Below are 14,342 nucleotides of genomic sequence, written 5' to 3'. Positions count from 1 at the left end.
GAAGAGTGTGAAGGTATAAGTTGCCTTGTGTTTCATTAGTGCATTTATGTATTCTGATTAGTTCCTAGTGAATTCTTAGGGTTTTCTATGTTTAAATAGTGGTCTTCATTTTTAGTCTGGGTGCCTGTTATTTTTTTGTTTTGTTTTGTTTAGTTTTTTACTTAATTTGTGCTAAAGCTTCCAGTATAAAAAAACAGAAGTACTAGAAGAGAAAATGCTTTTTGTTTCTGATTTAATTTTGGCATTAATTAGATGTTTTCAGATACTTAACAGATTGAGGAAGTTCTTGTTGAATGTTTTTATTATGAAGGCTTATTGAATTTTTGTCATGCTTTTTTATATCTATTGAAATCATGATGTGGTTTTTTCTGTTATTTTGATTTAAATGGACAGCTTTATTCTCTTATTTATGTTGTTGAATTTTTATTTGTTGGGCTAAATTTGACTTCGTAGATGGGGTGCATAATTTTTTTATTAGACTTAGATTTCTACCATTTTTGTTGAGGATTTTGCATTCATCTTCATCAGAGATACAGATCTTTTTTCATGTATTGTCTGACTCCTTTTTGTATCAGTAATATTGGCCTCAGGATAAATTTGGAAAGTTCCCTATGTTCTGAGTGTGTGAAGGATTGGTATGTGTTTTGAAATGCTTATTAGAATGCAGTGATGAAGTTGTCAGGATCTGAGCTTTTCTCATAGGAAGTTATGTGATTACTGGTCCTCCACAATAACTTGAATTATTATTATTAACTATTTAAAAATCTTTATTCAGATTAGATCCATGTTTATTTTAAAAGTTTTTTTTTTATTTGGAAAAGTTATAGAGAGAGAGAGAATGAGAAACAGAAGAAATCTTCCATCTGCTGGTTCATACCCAAATGGCTGCAATGGCCATAGCTGGGCCAATCTGAAGCCAGGGATCAGGAACTTCTTCCAGGTTTCCCCTGTGGAGGAAGGGACCCAAGCATTTGGGCCATCTGCTGCTTTCACAAGCCTTTAGCAGGGAACTAGATCAGAAGTGGGGTATTCAGGACTTGAACCAGTGCTCATACAGGATGCCAGCACCTAGGCAGAGGATTAGGCTACTGTGCCATTGCACATGCCTCAATTTCATCCATGTTTATTAAAAATTTTCATCTTTGGACAGATAAGAATGATTACTCTTATGGCGCTGCAACCCGAAATGTGCTCAGCCTTAGTTGCAAGACATCTGCAAGTCTGTGTACATTGCTTAAAACTCCTGGAGTTTGGGATCCGTTTGTGAAGAGTTACGTAGAGGTGTGTAGACTTTTTATAAAATAGTATTATGTCCATTTTGTCATTAACCTATACAAAGACCACTTACCTAATCTTGTCTCGGCAGAAGGAGCCTAATGGAGCTTATAACTGCCCCTGCCTACCATTGTGTCTGTTTTTAGTTTGAATATTTCCTGTTTACAGAAATCTTGTGTAATATAAATGTTTCTCTTGTTTATTTTCCCCATAACTCATGGATAACTCATCAGGGCCAAAATATATAAAATAATAGTAAAGTTTTAAATGTCAATCTGTGTTATTTTTGTTAAAAGCAGAAAGATTTTTTTTTATGATTTGGTGGGATTTAGAAGACAAAATTTGAAACTAGGCCAGAGTACATGGGACTAAGAAAAATGGCTTTTAGGAAGTTTATAAAGATGCCTTTTTATTAAAAAAAAAAGTTTTTATTCATGAAAAGACAGCTCTGACATTGGACCCTGGGAATAAATCTTTATACTAATTTGTGAAATTTTGTGAATGCCAAGTAGCAATCATATTGCCAGAAAATAATTTGTAAAATTATGTGTTTTAGTAACACTGTTGTAAAGGAAAGAACTTTATTGTTCCATGGATGTTATAACATGCTAGTGGGAGCCAAAGTTAGCGTTGCTGTTGTTCTCTGTGTGGCCGTTTGTCGGTTTTGTATTCAGCAGTAGAGTTAAGCTGCCTTTTCCGTGGCTGTCAGATGATTTAGTTAAGATGTTACGACTTCTATATAGATGCTGGAATTTCGTGGTGATCATGAAGAAGCTCGAAAGGTCCTCACTAATTATGCATATGATGACAAGTTTCCCTCAAATCCGAATGCCCATATCTATTTGTACAACTTCCTGAAGAGGGAGAAGGCACCAAGAGCGAAACTGCTAAGTGTGCTAAAGGTATGGAAGTTTCAGCTCCATGTTTGAACAGCTTTGTGTGTGTGTGTGTGTGGGTGGGTCTATGTTAAAACACAGACAACTGTCATAGCATCCACTGAAAATCACACTACTTGGACAGTGCTCTGAGGGAAACAGAAAGGTCCTGTGTCTGCTGGCTCCCATTGCCCAAGACTGAGTAGGGTTCAGTATTTAGGAATCCCGTTTCCACTCTTGTTTGAAAGCTCTGTAGTAATGTATTGTGAAGGCCAACTTTTTTGAAATAATTTATATATAGTAAGTGTGCCTGGATGTATTTTAACAAATATATAAAATATATAACCATGATAATTAAGATTAAGAACATTTCTGTTGCTCCCCCAAATGCCTTGTTTCCGTATAAAACCAAAGCTCTGTACACTGCAGTCCCCAGGCAGCACTCATCTGCTTTTTTGTGGTCACAAATTAATTTTACATTCTGAAGAATTTCATGTGAATAGGATCTTACACAATGCGCTGTGTTTTTTGATATTTAGGTGATTTTTGTGTGTAGTATTGAGTTCTAAGTGACAAAGTTTATTCTTTCCTGATGGTTCTTCTAGCACTGTTTATCAAAAGTACTGCTCTTTCCCCATTGATATCTTTCTCTTTTGGTAACTTTGTTGAAAATCAATTGGCCATATGTAGGTGCTGCTGTTTTTCTGTTGTTATAAGACTTTTTTCAAGGATTTTCCATCTACACTTCTGTGTTGGGAGATCTGACATCTTAATGCCAGAGGTGAACATGGTGTGTTTGTGTATTCATTTAGATGTTTAGTTCCTTTCTAAAATGTTTCAGAGTTTTCAGTACATGTAATAGTAACAGTATACATAAACATTTCATGGTGTTGTAGTGTATAATATTGCTTCAGCATTTTTATTATCATGAAATATGTACAATGTAAAATTAGAATGTTTAAGTTTATAATTTAGTGGCATTGAATATGTTCTTCTTATGATCTAGCTCCCTGCTAATGGCCTGGGAAAAGCAGCAGAAGGCGACATGAAGGTTTTGGTCTCTGCTCCCTTTGTGGGAGCCCAAATAAAGCTCCTGGCTCCAAACTGGCTCAACCCTAGCCATTGTAGGCACCTAGGGAGTGAACCAATGGGTGGAAGATTCTCTCTGCCTCTCTGTAACTCTGTCTTTCAAATAAAATAAATGTGTCTTAAATTTTTTTTTTTTAGTTTTGTATTTGAAAGGTGGAATTACAGAGAAAAGAAGCAGGGGAGAGTGACTTTTCTGTCCTCTGGTTCACTCCCTAAATGACCACAATGGCTGGCTGGTTCAGGCAGAAGTCAGGCACCTAAAATTCCCACGCTCTTGGGCCATCTGCTGCTGCTTTCCCAGATAAGTTAGCAGGGAGCTGGATTAGAAGTGGAACCCTTGGGCTTCAAACTGGTGCCCATTTGGAATGCTAGCATTGCAGGCTGTAATTTATCCTGTCGCAGTATAATGCTGGCCCCTTGATAACATTTTCAGCAATCTTTGTTTCACTAAATTTAGTACTGTTAATACTACCATTTTGATTTATTTCCATTGTGGCACAGCAGCTAAAACACCATGTTGGCAACCTGTATGGGCACCTCTTTTGAGTTCTGAGTGCTCCACTTCTGATCTTGATCCATTCCTTACTAATATGCGTGGGAAAGCAGCTTTTGGCCCCCACTGCCATGTTGGGGATCAGGGAAAAGCTGTTGGCTTCAGATAGGCCCAATTCTGGCTGTTGCAGCCATTTGAGAAGTGAACCAGTGGTTGGAAGCTCTATCTCTTTTCTTTCTGTTTCTCAGCTTTCTATAAACTCTACTTTCCAAATAAATAAATTGTAAAAAACAAAAGTAAAAAAATCCTTCCTAAGAATTCCTTTTACCCATTCTTATAACAAACTGTTAAAATAGTTGGAACAAAAACAGGACTCTTGGGTTGTCAGTCACTAGTGGTATTTTGCAAAGATTGTTTATTTAAATTTTATAAACTATGTTGAACACTTTATTTGTGTTTAAAACAAGATGGAATTTTAGAAATTCTGATTTTCCTTTTGAGAAAAGCGGTGTTTGGTCTTAACAGATGTGTTTAAGAGTGGATTGGACAAAGCAGGAAAAGGATCATTGTGTAATGTATAGAAAATATCAAGCAGGACAGAAAACAAAAAACATGAAAAGTACAAAAAAGATTGTAGAAGGGGCTCAGTGGAAAGATCTGACATATTTGTGTTGGAGATCTTAGGAAAAAGTCAGAGCTAATAAGGCATACAAAATAAAAACTCAATAGTGAAAAACTAAGGACTTTCCAAAAGTGCCAGAAAACTTCTAGAGCTACTGATAGTGTTGCGTTATTTGATCTTTCTGCTGGTTATCTGAGTTTGTTACCGTTCATGAATATTTATTGAATATCATGCTCATGATTGGTATATGTTTCTAGTTTATGTTGTAATTCAGTTAAGGAAAAAAAAACTAAGAGAATTGAGCCATATGCAGAATTTTATATTGGGAAAATGTGTTTAGTAGGAACCAAGTTTTAATAATATTTTCTGATATTCATGTAATGATTTTTATTGTTGATGTTGGTTTATATGTCTATTTTTAAAGATTTATTTTTATTGGAAAGGCAGATTTACAGAAAGAAGAGACAGAAAGATCTTCCATTGTTGGTTTATTCCCCAAATAGCTGCAAAGGCCAAAGTTGAGCCAATCTGAAGGCAGGAGCTTCTTCCGGGTCTCCGGCACCTGAGGCTTTGGGCCATCCTCTGCTGCTGTGCTCTCAGGCCATCAGCAGGGAGCTGAATCCGAAGTGGGACAGCCTGGGCAAAAACTGGTGCTCATGTGAGATGCCAGCACTTGCAGGGAGAGGATTAGCCAAATAGTCACTGCACCAGGTTCTATTTATGTATTTATTTATTTCAGGGGGAAGGGCAGAGTTATAGAGAGAGAAGGAGAAAGAGAGAAATACTGATCTTGCATCCGGTTCATTCCCCAAATGGCTTAAACAGTCAGAACTGAGCTGATAGAAGCTTCTTCCCAGGCCTCCCAAATGGATACAAGGATCCGAGGACTTGGGCCAGCCTCCACTGCTTTCTCAAGCCATAAACAGGAAGCCAGATCAGAGGTGGAGCAGCCTGGACACAAACTGGTGCTCATACAGCATGTTGGCACGAACAGAGGATTAGCATGATATGTTACTGCACCGGCCCTAGTTGATAGTAACAAAATTTACTTCTCATTTTGTTGGAAATTATTTCAGCATATGACCAAGTACTTCAGAGAGCAGAATTAGTTCATTTCTTCTTCTTCTTCTTTTTTTTTTTTTTAAATTCTTTTTTTTTCATTTCCTTCTTTGTTTTTCTTTCTGTCTTCATCCTTATCATCTTTGTTCTTCCTGCTTTTCTGATTTTTTCTTCTTTTCCTCCTTCTTTTCATTCCTCTTTCCTCTTCCTGTTTTTCTACCTCCACTTCTTTTTTGATTTTCTTGTTCCTCTTCTGCATCCTGTTTCTGCTGTTCTTATTTGAAAAGACAAATGAGAAACAGAGCAAAACCTATCCACTGGTTCATTTCCAAATCGTAATGATTGGGGCTGGGCTGTGTTGAAACCAGGAGCCTAGAACTCCATCCAGGTCTCCCTGGTTGGTTACACTGCTTTCCCAGGTTCATTAACAGGAAGCTAGATTGGAAGTGGAGCAGTTGGGACTGGAACTGGAACTCCTGTGGGATGCAATGTTGCAAGCAGTGGCTTCACCCTTTGTGCCATGACCTAGAATGATTTCTAATATTGAATTGCTAAATTAAGTAATATAATTTTACACTACATCTTACTTTGTTCATTTTTATATATTTATTTTAAAAGCCCTTTCATTTCTTAAAAATGTTGAAGTTTATTTGTGCTGTGTAAAAAAGGTGAAGGTATTTGCTGATAATCTTAGTGTACAGTGCTTCAGAACACAATCTCTAAAATATTCTATGATTTCTGATTGATAAATATTAAGCCTATATTTTTTGTATTATTTTTCCCTTTATTTTTTTTCCTCAGTCATGTGGTAAGCAGTATATATATGTGTACAGAGCCCAAAAAATCAACAGAAAAAGATAAACAACAACAAACACCCTTCCCCACATATTTCTTTCAAGTCCTCTATCTTGTTGCCTGGGATTTAAAAAATTTAGTATTAGAATACATTCTATACCCAAATTTAAAATGGGTAAAAGCAAGGTGTTTTCTAAATCCTTGAATCCTTTACACAGAGCATACTAGGCAATAAGAAAGTAAGCTGAAATTTGACAATTGCCTTTTCAGTGTACAAAAATTACAAGATTATTCTTTCTTACAGATTTTGTATCAGATTGTACCGTCTCATAAGCTGATGTTAGAATTCCATACATTACTTAAAAAATCAGGTAAGTAAATTTTTTAAAAATTTATTCTTATTTGCTTGAAAGGCAGCATCTGCTGCTTACTCCCCAGATGACCACAGTGGCTGGGACTGCCAGACCTGAAGTCAGGAGCCTCTTCCAGGTGCAGGGGCCCAAGCAAGAGTTAACCATCTTCTGCAGCTTTCTCAGGCATGTTAGCAGAGAACAGGATTGGAAATGGAGCAGATAGGTCCTGAACTGGTATCAGTAGGGGTTAATGCATTGCAGCGATGGCTACCTGCCATGCCACACACTGGCTCCTAATTTTTGTTTTATACTTTCCTATTCAAACGTGGGTTCAAAATAGAATTCAGTAAACCGTGGCCCATGGACTGGTCCACCCCTTCCCTGTTTTTATAAGTCAGTTCTGTTGGAGTTCATTCATTTATGTATTGTCTGGTGGCTGCTTTGGCACTGTGATGGCAGAACTGTGTAGTTGTGATAGAGACTACAGGGCTTGCAGAACGTACACTCTTTGTTACCTGCCCTTTACTTGGAAAAAAAAAAAGTGGGGAGTACCTAACTTTGCCTTAACAATATTTAGCAAAAGAGAAATGACTAGTATTTGCATAATTCATCTCATTTGAGTCTACTGGGCTTCAGCCCAGTATAAAAATGAACATATTTCTTAAGATGATATCAATTCACAATTTCCCAGTTGCTGCCAAGACTCAGAAATCCTCCTGAGAGAAAAGGTGAAAAATGTCCAAATACAGCAGGCGCTTTCAGTAATGTCAGTGTAAATGGAGGGATCGAGCCTATGTAGGGATCACACCCCAGACCTCATTAAATGAACTGTGGTATAATAAACTGTGAATTTTAACCAAACTACTAGACTTAGCATTCCCTCATGTTTTATCAGTTGTGTATATATTTTTAGCTTTGTGTACTTCAATAACATATAAACTTGAGCTTTTATGACCATTATAGAAAACGAAGAACACCGTAAACTGGGATTGGAAGTTTTGTTTGGAGTCTTAGATTTTGCTGGGTGCACAAAGAATGTAACTGCTTGGAAATATTTGGCAAAATATCTGAAGCAGATTTTAATGCAGTAAGTATGAGATACATGGCATTTATTTTTAGGTCATTATAAATAATATTTCCTAATACCTGTCACCTGTTTCAACTGTAATTTGGATTTCTTGAACAATATCTTCAGCTGTTTTCTTCTGAAGGTACCAGAAGAAAGGAAATACAAATAAACATAACAGGTAGAAGTTCTATCAGGACTTTTTGTGCTAATGAAGTAAGTACTCTGTTAGCACAGTACTGCTAGGTAATAAACCTGTGTCACTTGCAAACCCTTGCTGTGAACTTGATTGCCTGTGGTACTCAGGAATGTCACCCAGGTCTGTGCTCACATGGGAAATGCTCTTCCTTTCAGCCTCTCAACATCATCATGGATCGTTTGTTCCCGAAATCTATATTAATTCCATAGTGATGTAGATGTGTAAAACATGCCATAAAAGTTTATGGTAAACACCAGGAAATGGTGTTTTGGTCCAAAACAGACCATATATGTGACAGTGATCCCGTAAGATTTTATCACCTGGTGATATCATAGACATCTTAGTTTGTGTCAGTGCATTCTGTGTGCAATCACCTAATGACACATTTCTCAGAACAAATCCCCTTCGTTAAGCATTGAGTGACTGCTATAGGCAGTTTACTTGCTTAGGAAACGTAGTATCAGTGCAAAGTTGTATCAAGATTAAGAAATTACTTGGCTTTAAAGATAAAATGGTGCTGCTTATAGAATGGTTTTTGGTGACTCAGTCTATTTGGCCTGTTGTTAGCAAAATACCATAATTATGTACCTTACAGACAATGTAAATTTGTTTTTATATAAAGTTCTAAAGAGACTGGGAAGTGCAGAGTCTATGTGCCAGCAAATTTAGTGTCTCAGCAAGGCAGCATCCTGTTCACAGACTTTACTCTCTTACTGTGTCCTCAGATGGTGGAAGGAAAGGGAGGAAGGCAGCACCCTGAGGTTTCTTTTATAAGGGCACTAATCCGATTCATCATTTATCTCTCATGACTTAATTGCCCCCCAGGTACACCCAATGGCAGCATATTGATGATTCGTTTTGGCATAATGAATTTTGGGGGGACAGTTTGATCAAGGCAGTGTGATTTGTTGGCAGACTTACTATAAATCTCTTTCCATGCCTGAAGAACTATATAAACCCCTGCCAGATATATAAGGTACTTGAAAGCCAAGAAATGTACTATCAATTTTTGAACCTCTAAAGGGTTCTATCCTTGGGAAAACACAGGTGCTAAATAAGTGTGTGCTCAATTAAGTTATTTCTAAAGAGATTACTTATTTATTTACTTACTTACTAGAAAGGCATCTCTATCTCACAGAGACACATTTCAATCTTCAGTTTGCTGATTGACTCCCAAAACGGCCACAATAGTCAGGTCTGGGTCAAGCCTGAGCCAGGATCCAGGAAGTCCATTTAGTCTCCCACACACGTGGCAAGGACTCAAGCGCTTGGATTAGTCTGTATTTCCTTCTTAAGCACATTAACAAAAAGCTGAAAACAGAAGCAGAGTAACCAGTACTCAAACTGGTACTCCGATGCGGGATTCAAGTGTTGGAAGCAGTTTAAACTGTGGTACCACAATGCCAGCACTTTTAATTGTTAATAAATAGCATTGCTAGATTTAACTGTCAAACCTGTTTGTTCAGTTTTTGTGTAATAATGAAGTCTTAGTTTGGATAACAATTCTTGATACTGAGACACTTGGGAGGCTGGGCATGGCTTCTCTATGTGCCCCTTGTAGCATCCTGATCCTCGACCTTTCCCACCCTGAGCAACTGTGTAGACATCATTAAAAATAAAATTTAGAAAGGTATATTTTTAAATATCTAGAAAAAGATAAATTACTTATTCAAATGGTAGAGATAAAGATATAAACACAAACATATCTTCCACCTATGGATTGACTCCCCCAAATGCCTGCAACATCTGGAGTTGGGTTATGCTGACACTAGGACCCCGGAACCCAAGACAGGTGTCTTAAGTAGGTGGCAGGAGCCTAACTAGTTTGCTCCATCACCTACCCCCTCCCAGGAGACCCATCAACAGGAAGCTTAATTTGGGAGTGGAACTGAGACTTGAACCAGGCCCTCTGATAATGGGGTGCAGGCACTGCACGTAGGATCTTAACTGCTATGCCGATTGCTCTCTTCTAGAGTAACATGCATAGCAATGAGAGATAGTTAACATTATTGGGATAGTTACTGTGTAATAGACATCATGCAGATAGCTTTTATGTGAGAGCCCTCCCCATCGCCCTCCCTCATAGTATTGTAGCAGTTTAATGCCAGCAACAGTCACCATTAAATCATGTTACCCATAAGGAAACTGAGGCCAGCAACAGTCACCATTAAATCATGTTACCCATAAGGAAACTGAGGCCCGGAGATAGATTAAACCCAGGACCCCATAGACTGTAATTGAAAGATCTGAGATTTGAATCCAGGATTCTGGCTTTAGAGTCTTTGCTGCCAATAGACTCTATATTGAGTGTATATAATGAGCTAACGGTGAGGCTACATTGAGGATGGGGTGTGAGGATCAAAGAGAACAAGCTTGTGCTTTGATGCTGTCACCCTTCCTCTGCCATGCCAGGACCTTGCTCAGAAGCTAGTTTGAACACATCTCCCGTGTCGTCTTTCCTCGGACTACAGTTAAATGTAAATTCTGACAATATGAATTTATTCCCATGACTGACGTTGCTTTGTGACTTCTTCAGGAATCACCGTGCATGGGTTCAAGAAGAGTGGAACTCCAGGAAAAACTGGTGGCCAGTTTTTCACTTTAGCTACTTTTGGGCAAAAAGTGATTGGAAAGAAGATACAGCTTTGGCCTGTGAGAAAGCTTTTGTAGCTGGAATGCTGTTAGGAAAAGGTAGATTTTTTTTTTTTCCTTTTTATCTAGACAAAGTTTCTGGCTGATTTTGAAATGACATAATATGAACACCATGCATTTGAGAGCCTGCTTGGTAGGCACACCAAGAAGTATTTATCACCAATGTGAAGAGTGTATCCCAAGTTGGAACCAGGCAGTGTGCCTGTCAGGAACCTCTGTGGGCTAGAGCAGTGATTTCATGTTCTCAATGGTGCTTGTCTGCAGGATCTGCCTTGAGTGTTAGGGGCATCAAGATACCCGGTGCCTCCTGCTTTCACAGGGAGTCACCATTTGGTGTGCTGTATAGAAAATTTACTGATATTGTCCACTTCACTGAAAGTACAAAAATATTCTTTACTGACCTCAGTTTTATGTACTAGCATTCTATCTGATGTTTGCTCAACTATTTTTTTTTTAAGATTTATTTATTTTTATTACAAAGTCAAATATACAGAGAGAAGGAGAGACAGAGAGGAAGATCTTCCATCCGATGATTCACTCCCCAAGTGAGCGCAATGGCTGGTACTACGCCGAACCGAAGCCGGGAACCAGGAACCTCTTCCGGGTATCCCATGCTGGTGCAGGGTCCCAAAGCATTGGGCCGTCCTCTGCTGCTTTCCCAGGCCACAGGCAGGGAGCTGGATGGGAAGTGGAGCTTCTGGGATTAGAACCGGTGCCCATATGGGATCCCAGTGCATTCAAGGCGAGGACTTTAACCACTAGGCCACGCTGCCGGGCCCGCTCAACTATTCTTATAGGAAGGAAATGTTTTCTCTCCTTCAGAGGAAGAATACCTTCTTGAACTTATTGCAGGTCCTCTCAAAAGAATTTGATCTTTTCTTTATGGTGCATTTTGTCTGATAAAACTATGACCTCTTTGTGTCACTGAAATATAAAAAAATAGCCAGGAACTAAAATCTGATCTGGAAGTACAAAATGTGTTCAGAAAGAAAAGGACTAAACCAGATAAAGAACTCTACTAGAAAGCCATCTGTTTTGGAGGAGTATTTCAGCAGAGTTACTGATTGTATTTTTGGTGTTTTAATAGCTGCAAGACAGTTATTCAGTTATTTTCATACATGTATCTTGAAGAGATTTGGCTCATCTTGGGGTGTGTTTTATTTTGGAATTAGTGTTCTCAGTGGCCGTTTTGTGTGAGAGCCCCTGCCCGCATAGCACTGTGCCAGTGTCATCCCAGTAACAGTGCTATGCGATAGGTGTCCATAGTCATCGGGATAGTTCCTGGGATCAGAAAAAGTGCCAATTTCATAGAAGAAAGAGGTTAATAAATTGGGAAATTTTAAATTTGCTATCTGATACACTGATGAAAAGGAACTAAAGTGTAACTTGGACCTAAGTACAGAATTGTCTAACATAGGTAGCTGGAGATGTTAGTGTCTACACAGTGTCCAAAGACTCGGATTCGCTTTCCAGTTCTTCACCTGTCTTACGTCAGACAGACACCCTTCGGGAAACTTGTCAGTGAAGTGGGTATTGGGACACCTGTTCTCGTTTGCTTCCAGGATTGTTGTAACCGTTCAATGAACATAACATCCAAGTGTCTTACACATTCTGTAGTGTTTCCTGACTGTCAGGTGTCACCAGGCCTGAAAGTGGGCCTACCCTACAGTGGGAGTTTTCTGCTTGGTTCTGGTTGCCAGCATTCCTTCAGTGAATTCAGATCGTAATTGTGGTCTGCCATTTCTTTGTGCCTGCTTCTCCCTGCTCTGCTAAAAGCAAGCCAGGCCTGATTCTCTTTGGAGAGTCCTTGGATCCTTGGAATTTTGGCTTCTTGGTAGGCTGTGCTTAACTCTCTAGGGGACCTAAAACAAATTAAAATTTCATTGTTTCTCAGGCTTTTCTTTTTTACTAGAGTGGAAGTGAAGCTCTTTCTAGGTTAGAGCTAGTTAAAAGCAGAAACAGAAATTATTTTAGGAATACCCAAACACCTTTGCATCCAGCTATTAAGGTATTAGAAATGCTGGCATACTGCTTTCTAGGTTAATAAAATGGTTCCTAAAGGTATAGTAAGTCCTAGCAATTTCCTAGAAGTAAGCCAAGAATGTAATGAAAATGAATTTCCAGAAAGAGTTACAGAGAGGGAGAACAGAGAGCTCTTCCATTCTCTCTCACTCCCTGGCTGCCTACAATAGCTGGGGCTGGGTCAGGCTGAAGCCAGGAGCCAGGAGCATCTTCCGGGTCTCTCACGTGGATATTAGGGGTCCAAGCACGTGGGGTCACCATTGGCTGCTTTTCTCGGGTCATTAGCAGGGAACTCGGTCAGAAGTGGAGCAGCCGGGATGTGAATCAGTGCCATATGGGATGCCAGCACTGTCACAATGCCAGCCCTACGGTTTTCTTACAGAAGTTTTATTTTATTTCTCATTATTTGATAGACGGTTCTGTTTGCAGTATGACTATGAGGAGCTGGTAGTGGTTCTCGTAAGTGCTAAGCCCCTTTGTCGCCATTACAGTCACCAGATGGCTGAAGAAGCAGAAAATGTGTGACACTTTCCCACCTGTGGTGTTTTTTCCAGTCCTGAACACAAAAATTTTAAAAGATAGCTTTTTTAAAATTTTTTTAAATTGTTGTAGATGTCCCTCCTGTGTCTGATTTACAAGCTGACATTGGGAAGGGAATTATAGTAGCTTGCTTTTGAAGAAGGTTTATGTAATATATGAGTATTTACAATATATAACATGCATACTTCTGTGACTAGGGTTTCAGAGAGTAGCAGATAAGCTAAAGTATGCACTTTAATTTAGGAGATCACTAACATCTTTAAAGTTTCACATTTCAGTCGTTAATGACATTTTGAAAATGCTTAGGGTATATTGGCATAGTAATGTAAATCTGTTTTCATTATCATTAGTATGCTAGAAATGAAGGAAAAAATTTTAAATGTAGAAATATAAAATTTGATAATGAGTATTAAAACTTTTTTTCCTCTAGGTTGTAGGTATTTTCGATACATCTCAAAACAAGATCATCAGATGTTAAGGAAGAAAATTAAGCGCATGAAGAAATCAGTGAAAAAATACAGTATTGTAAATCCAGGACACTGATAATAACATTTAGTTATTTTACAGTAGCTACCAAGTAGTATTTCATTGGTTAATGCTTATATTTATTTGTTGTCTTAACAACTACAAAAAATTTATTTTTGTATATTTTTTGTATTTTCTTTTGTTTTCAATTATTGCTAAAGAAAGAGTTTCACTGTCTGCTCCTTGAAAATATGTATTTTCTTGTTTGTAACACTAACATTTATTAAGAAATAGTTTTTAAAGTGAAAAACATTTGTTTAATTAGAGAGTACAATACTACAGCAGTTACCATGTGCAGATCTTCCTCTGAAACTGTAATAAAATATACCCTGTGGTGCTGTCACTTGAATTGATATTCTTTTTTTTTTTTTTAAATAAAATGATTAGCTTTATTAACACATAGGGACACAATGGACAGCAACGCAGGACAGAACAGCAGAGCAACCAGCAGTTACGGACAATATTCTTTCTTTAGATTCTTATTGATCTGTATTGGACTTAGCTCCACGAGGAAATATTTTGGGGATAAGTTCTGTTGGAATTTTGGAAAGAAATGATGAGTATAGAAGGACCCCTCCTCCTGTCTTGATACTTCTCAGAGCATGTCGTCTGCTAGTATTTCTCTTGCAGCATAATACTTTGCACATAGTCTAGATTCTGAACTGACACTGAACAGCTCTTGTACAATCAGTTATGGCGTAATTATTATCACAAGTATTGGGCAGTACTGTCTGAAATGTCACCTATTTTAATAAGCCTACTCTCAGGCTCTCAGGG

General features: G+C 38.2%; 1 protein-coding gene across 1 annotated transcript in view; it reads left to right on the top strand.

Moving 5' to 3' along the window:
• TAF1A (TATA-box binding protein associated factor, RNA polymerase I subunit A) overlaps positions 1–13,904 on the top strand; it is a 28,424-nt gene extending 14,520 nt beyond the window's left edge. The window contains exons 6-11 of the mRNA XM_040985710.1: positions 1,151–1,281; positions 2,019–2,177; positions 6,513–6,579; positions 7,525–7,648; positions 10,363–10,517; positions 13,471–13,904. Coding sequence (XP_040841644.1) covers positions 1,151–1,281; positions 2,019–2,177; positions 6,513–6,579; positions 7,525–7,648; positions 10,363–10,517; positions 13,471–13,583 — 749 coding nt within the window. The 3' untranslated portion in view covers positions 13,584–13,904. The remainder of the gene's footprint in view (positions 1–1,150; positions 1,282–2,018; positions 2,178–6,512; positions 6,580–7,524; positions 7,649–10,362; positions 10,518–13,470) is intronic.
• Positions 13,905–14,342: the final 438 nt, after the last annotated feature.

The sequence above is a fragment of the Ochotona curzoniae genome, unplaced genomic scaffold, assembly GCF_017591425.1.
Source record: "Ochotona curzoniae isolate NIBS_2020 unplaced genomic scaffold, NIBS_Ocur_1.0 contig_430, whole genome shotgun sequence".
In the NCBI taxonomy this organism is placed as follows: Eukaryota; Metazoa; Chordata; class Mammalia; order Lagomorpha; family Ochotonidae; genus Ochotona; species Ochotona curzoniae.
Note: the sequence above shows the minus strand (reverse complement) of the source record. Positions and strands in the feature narration are given on the sequence as shown.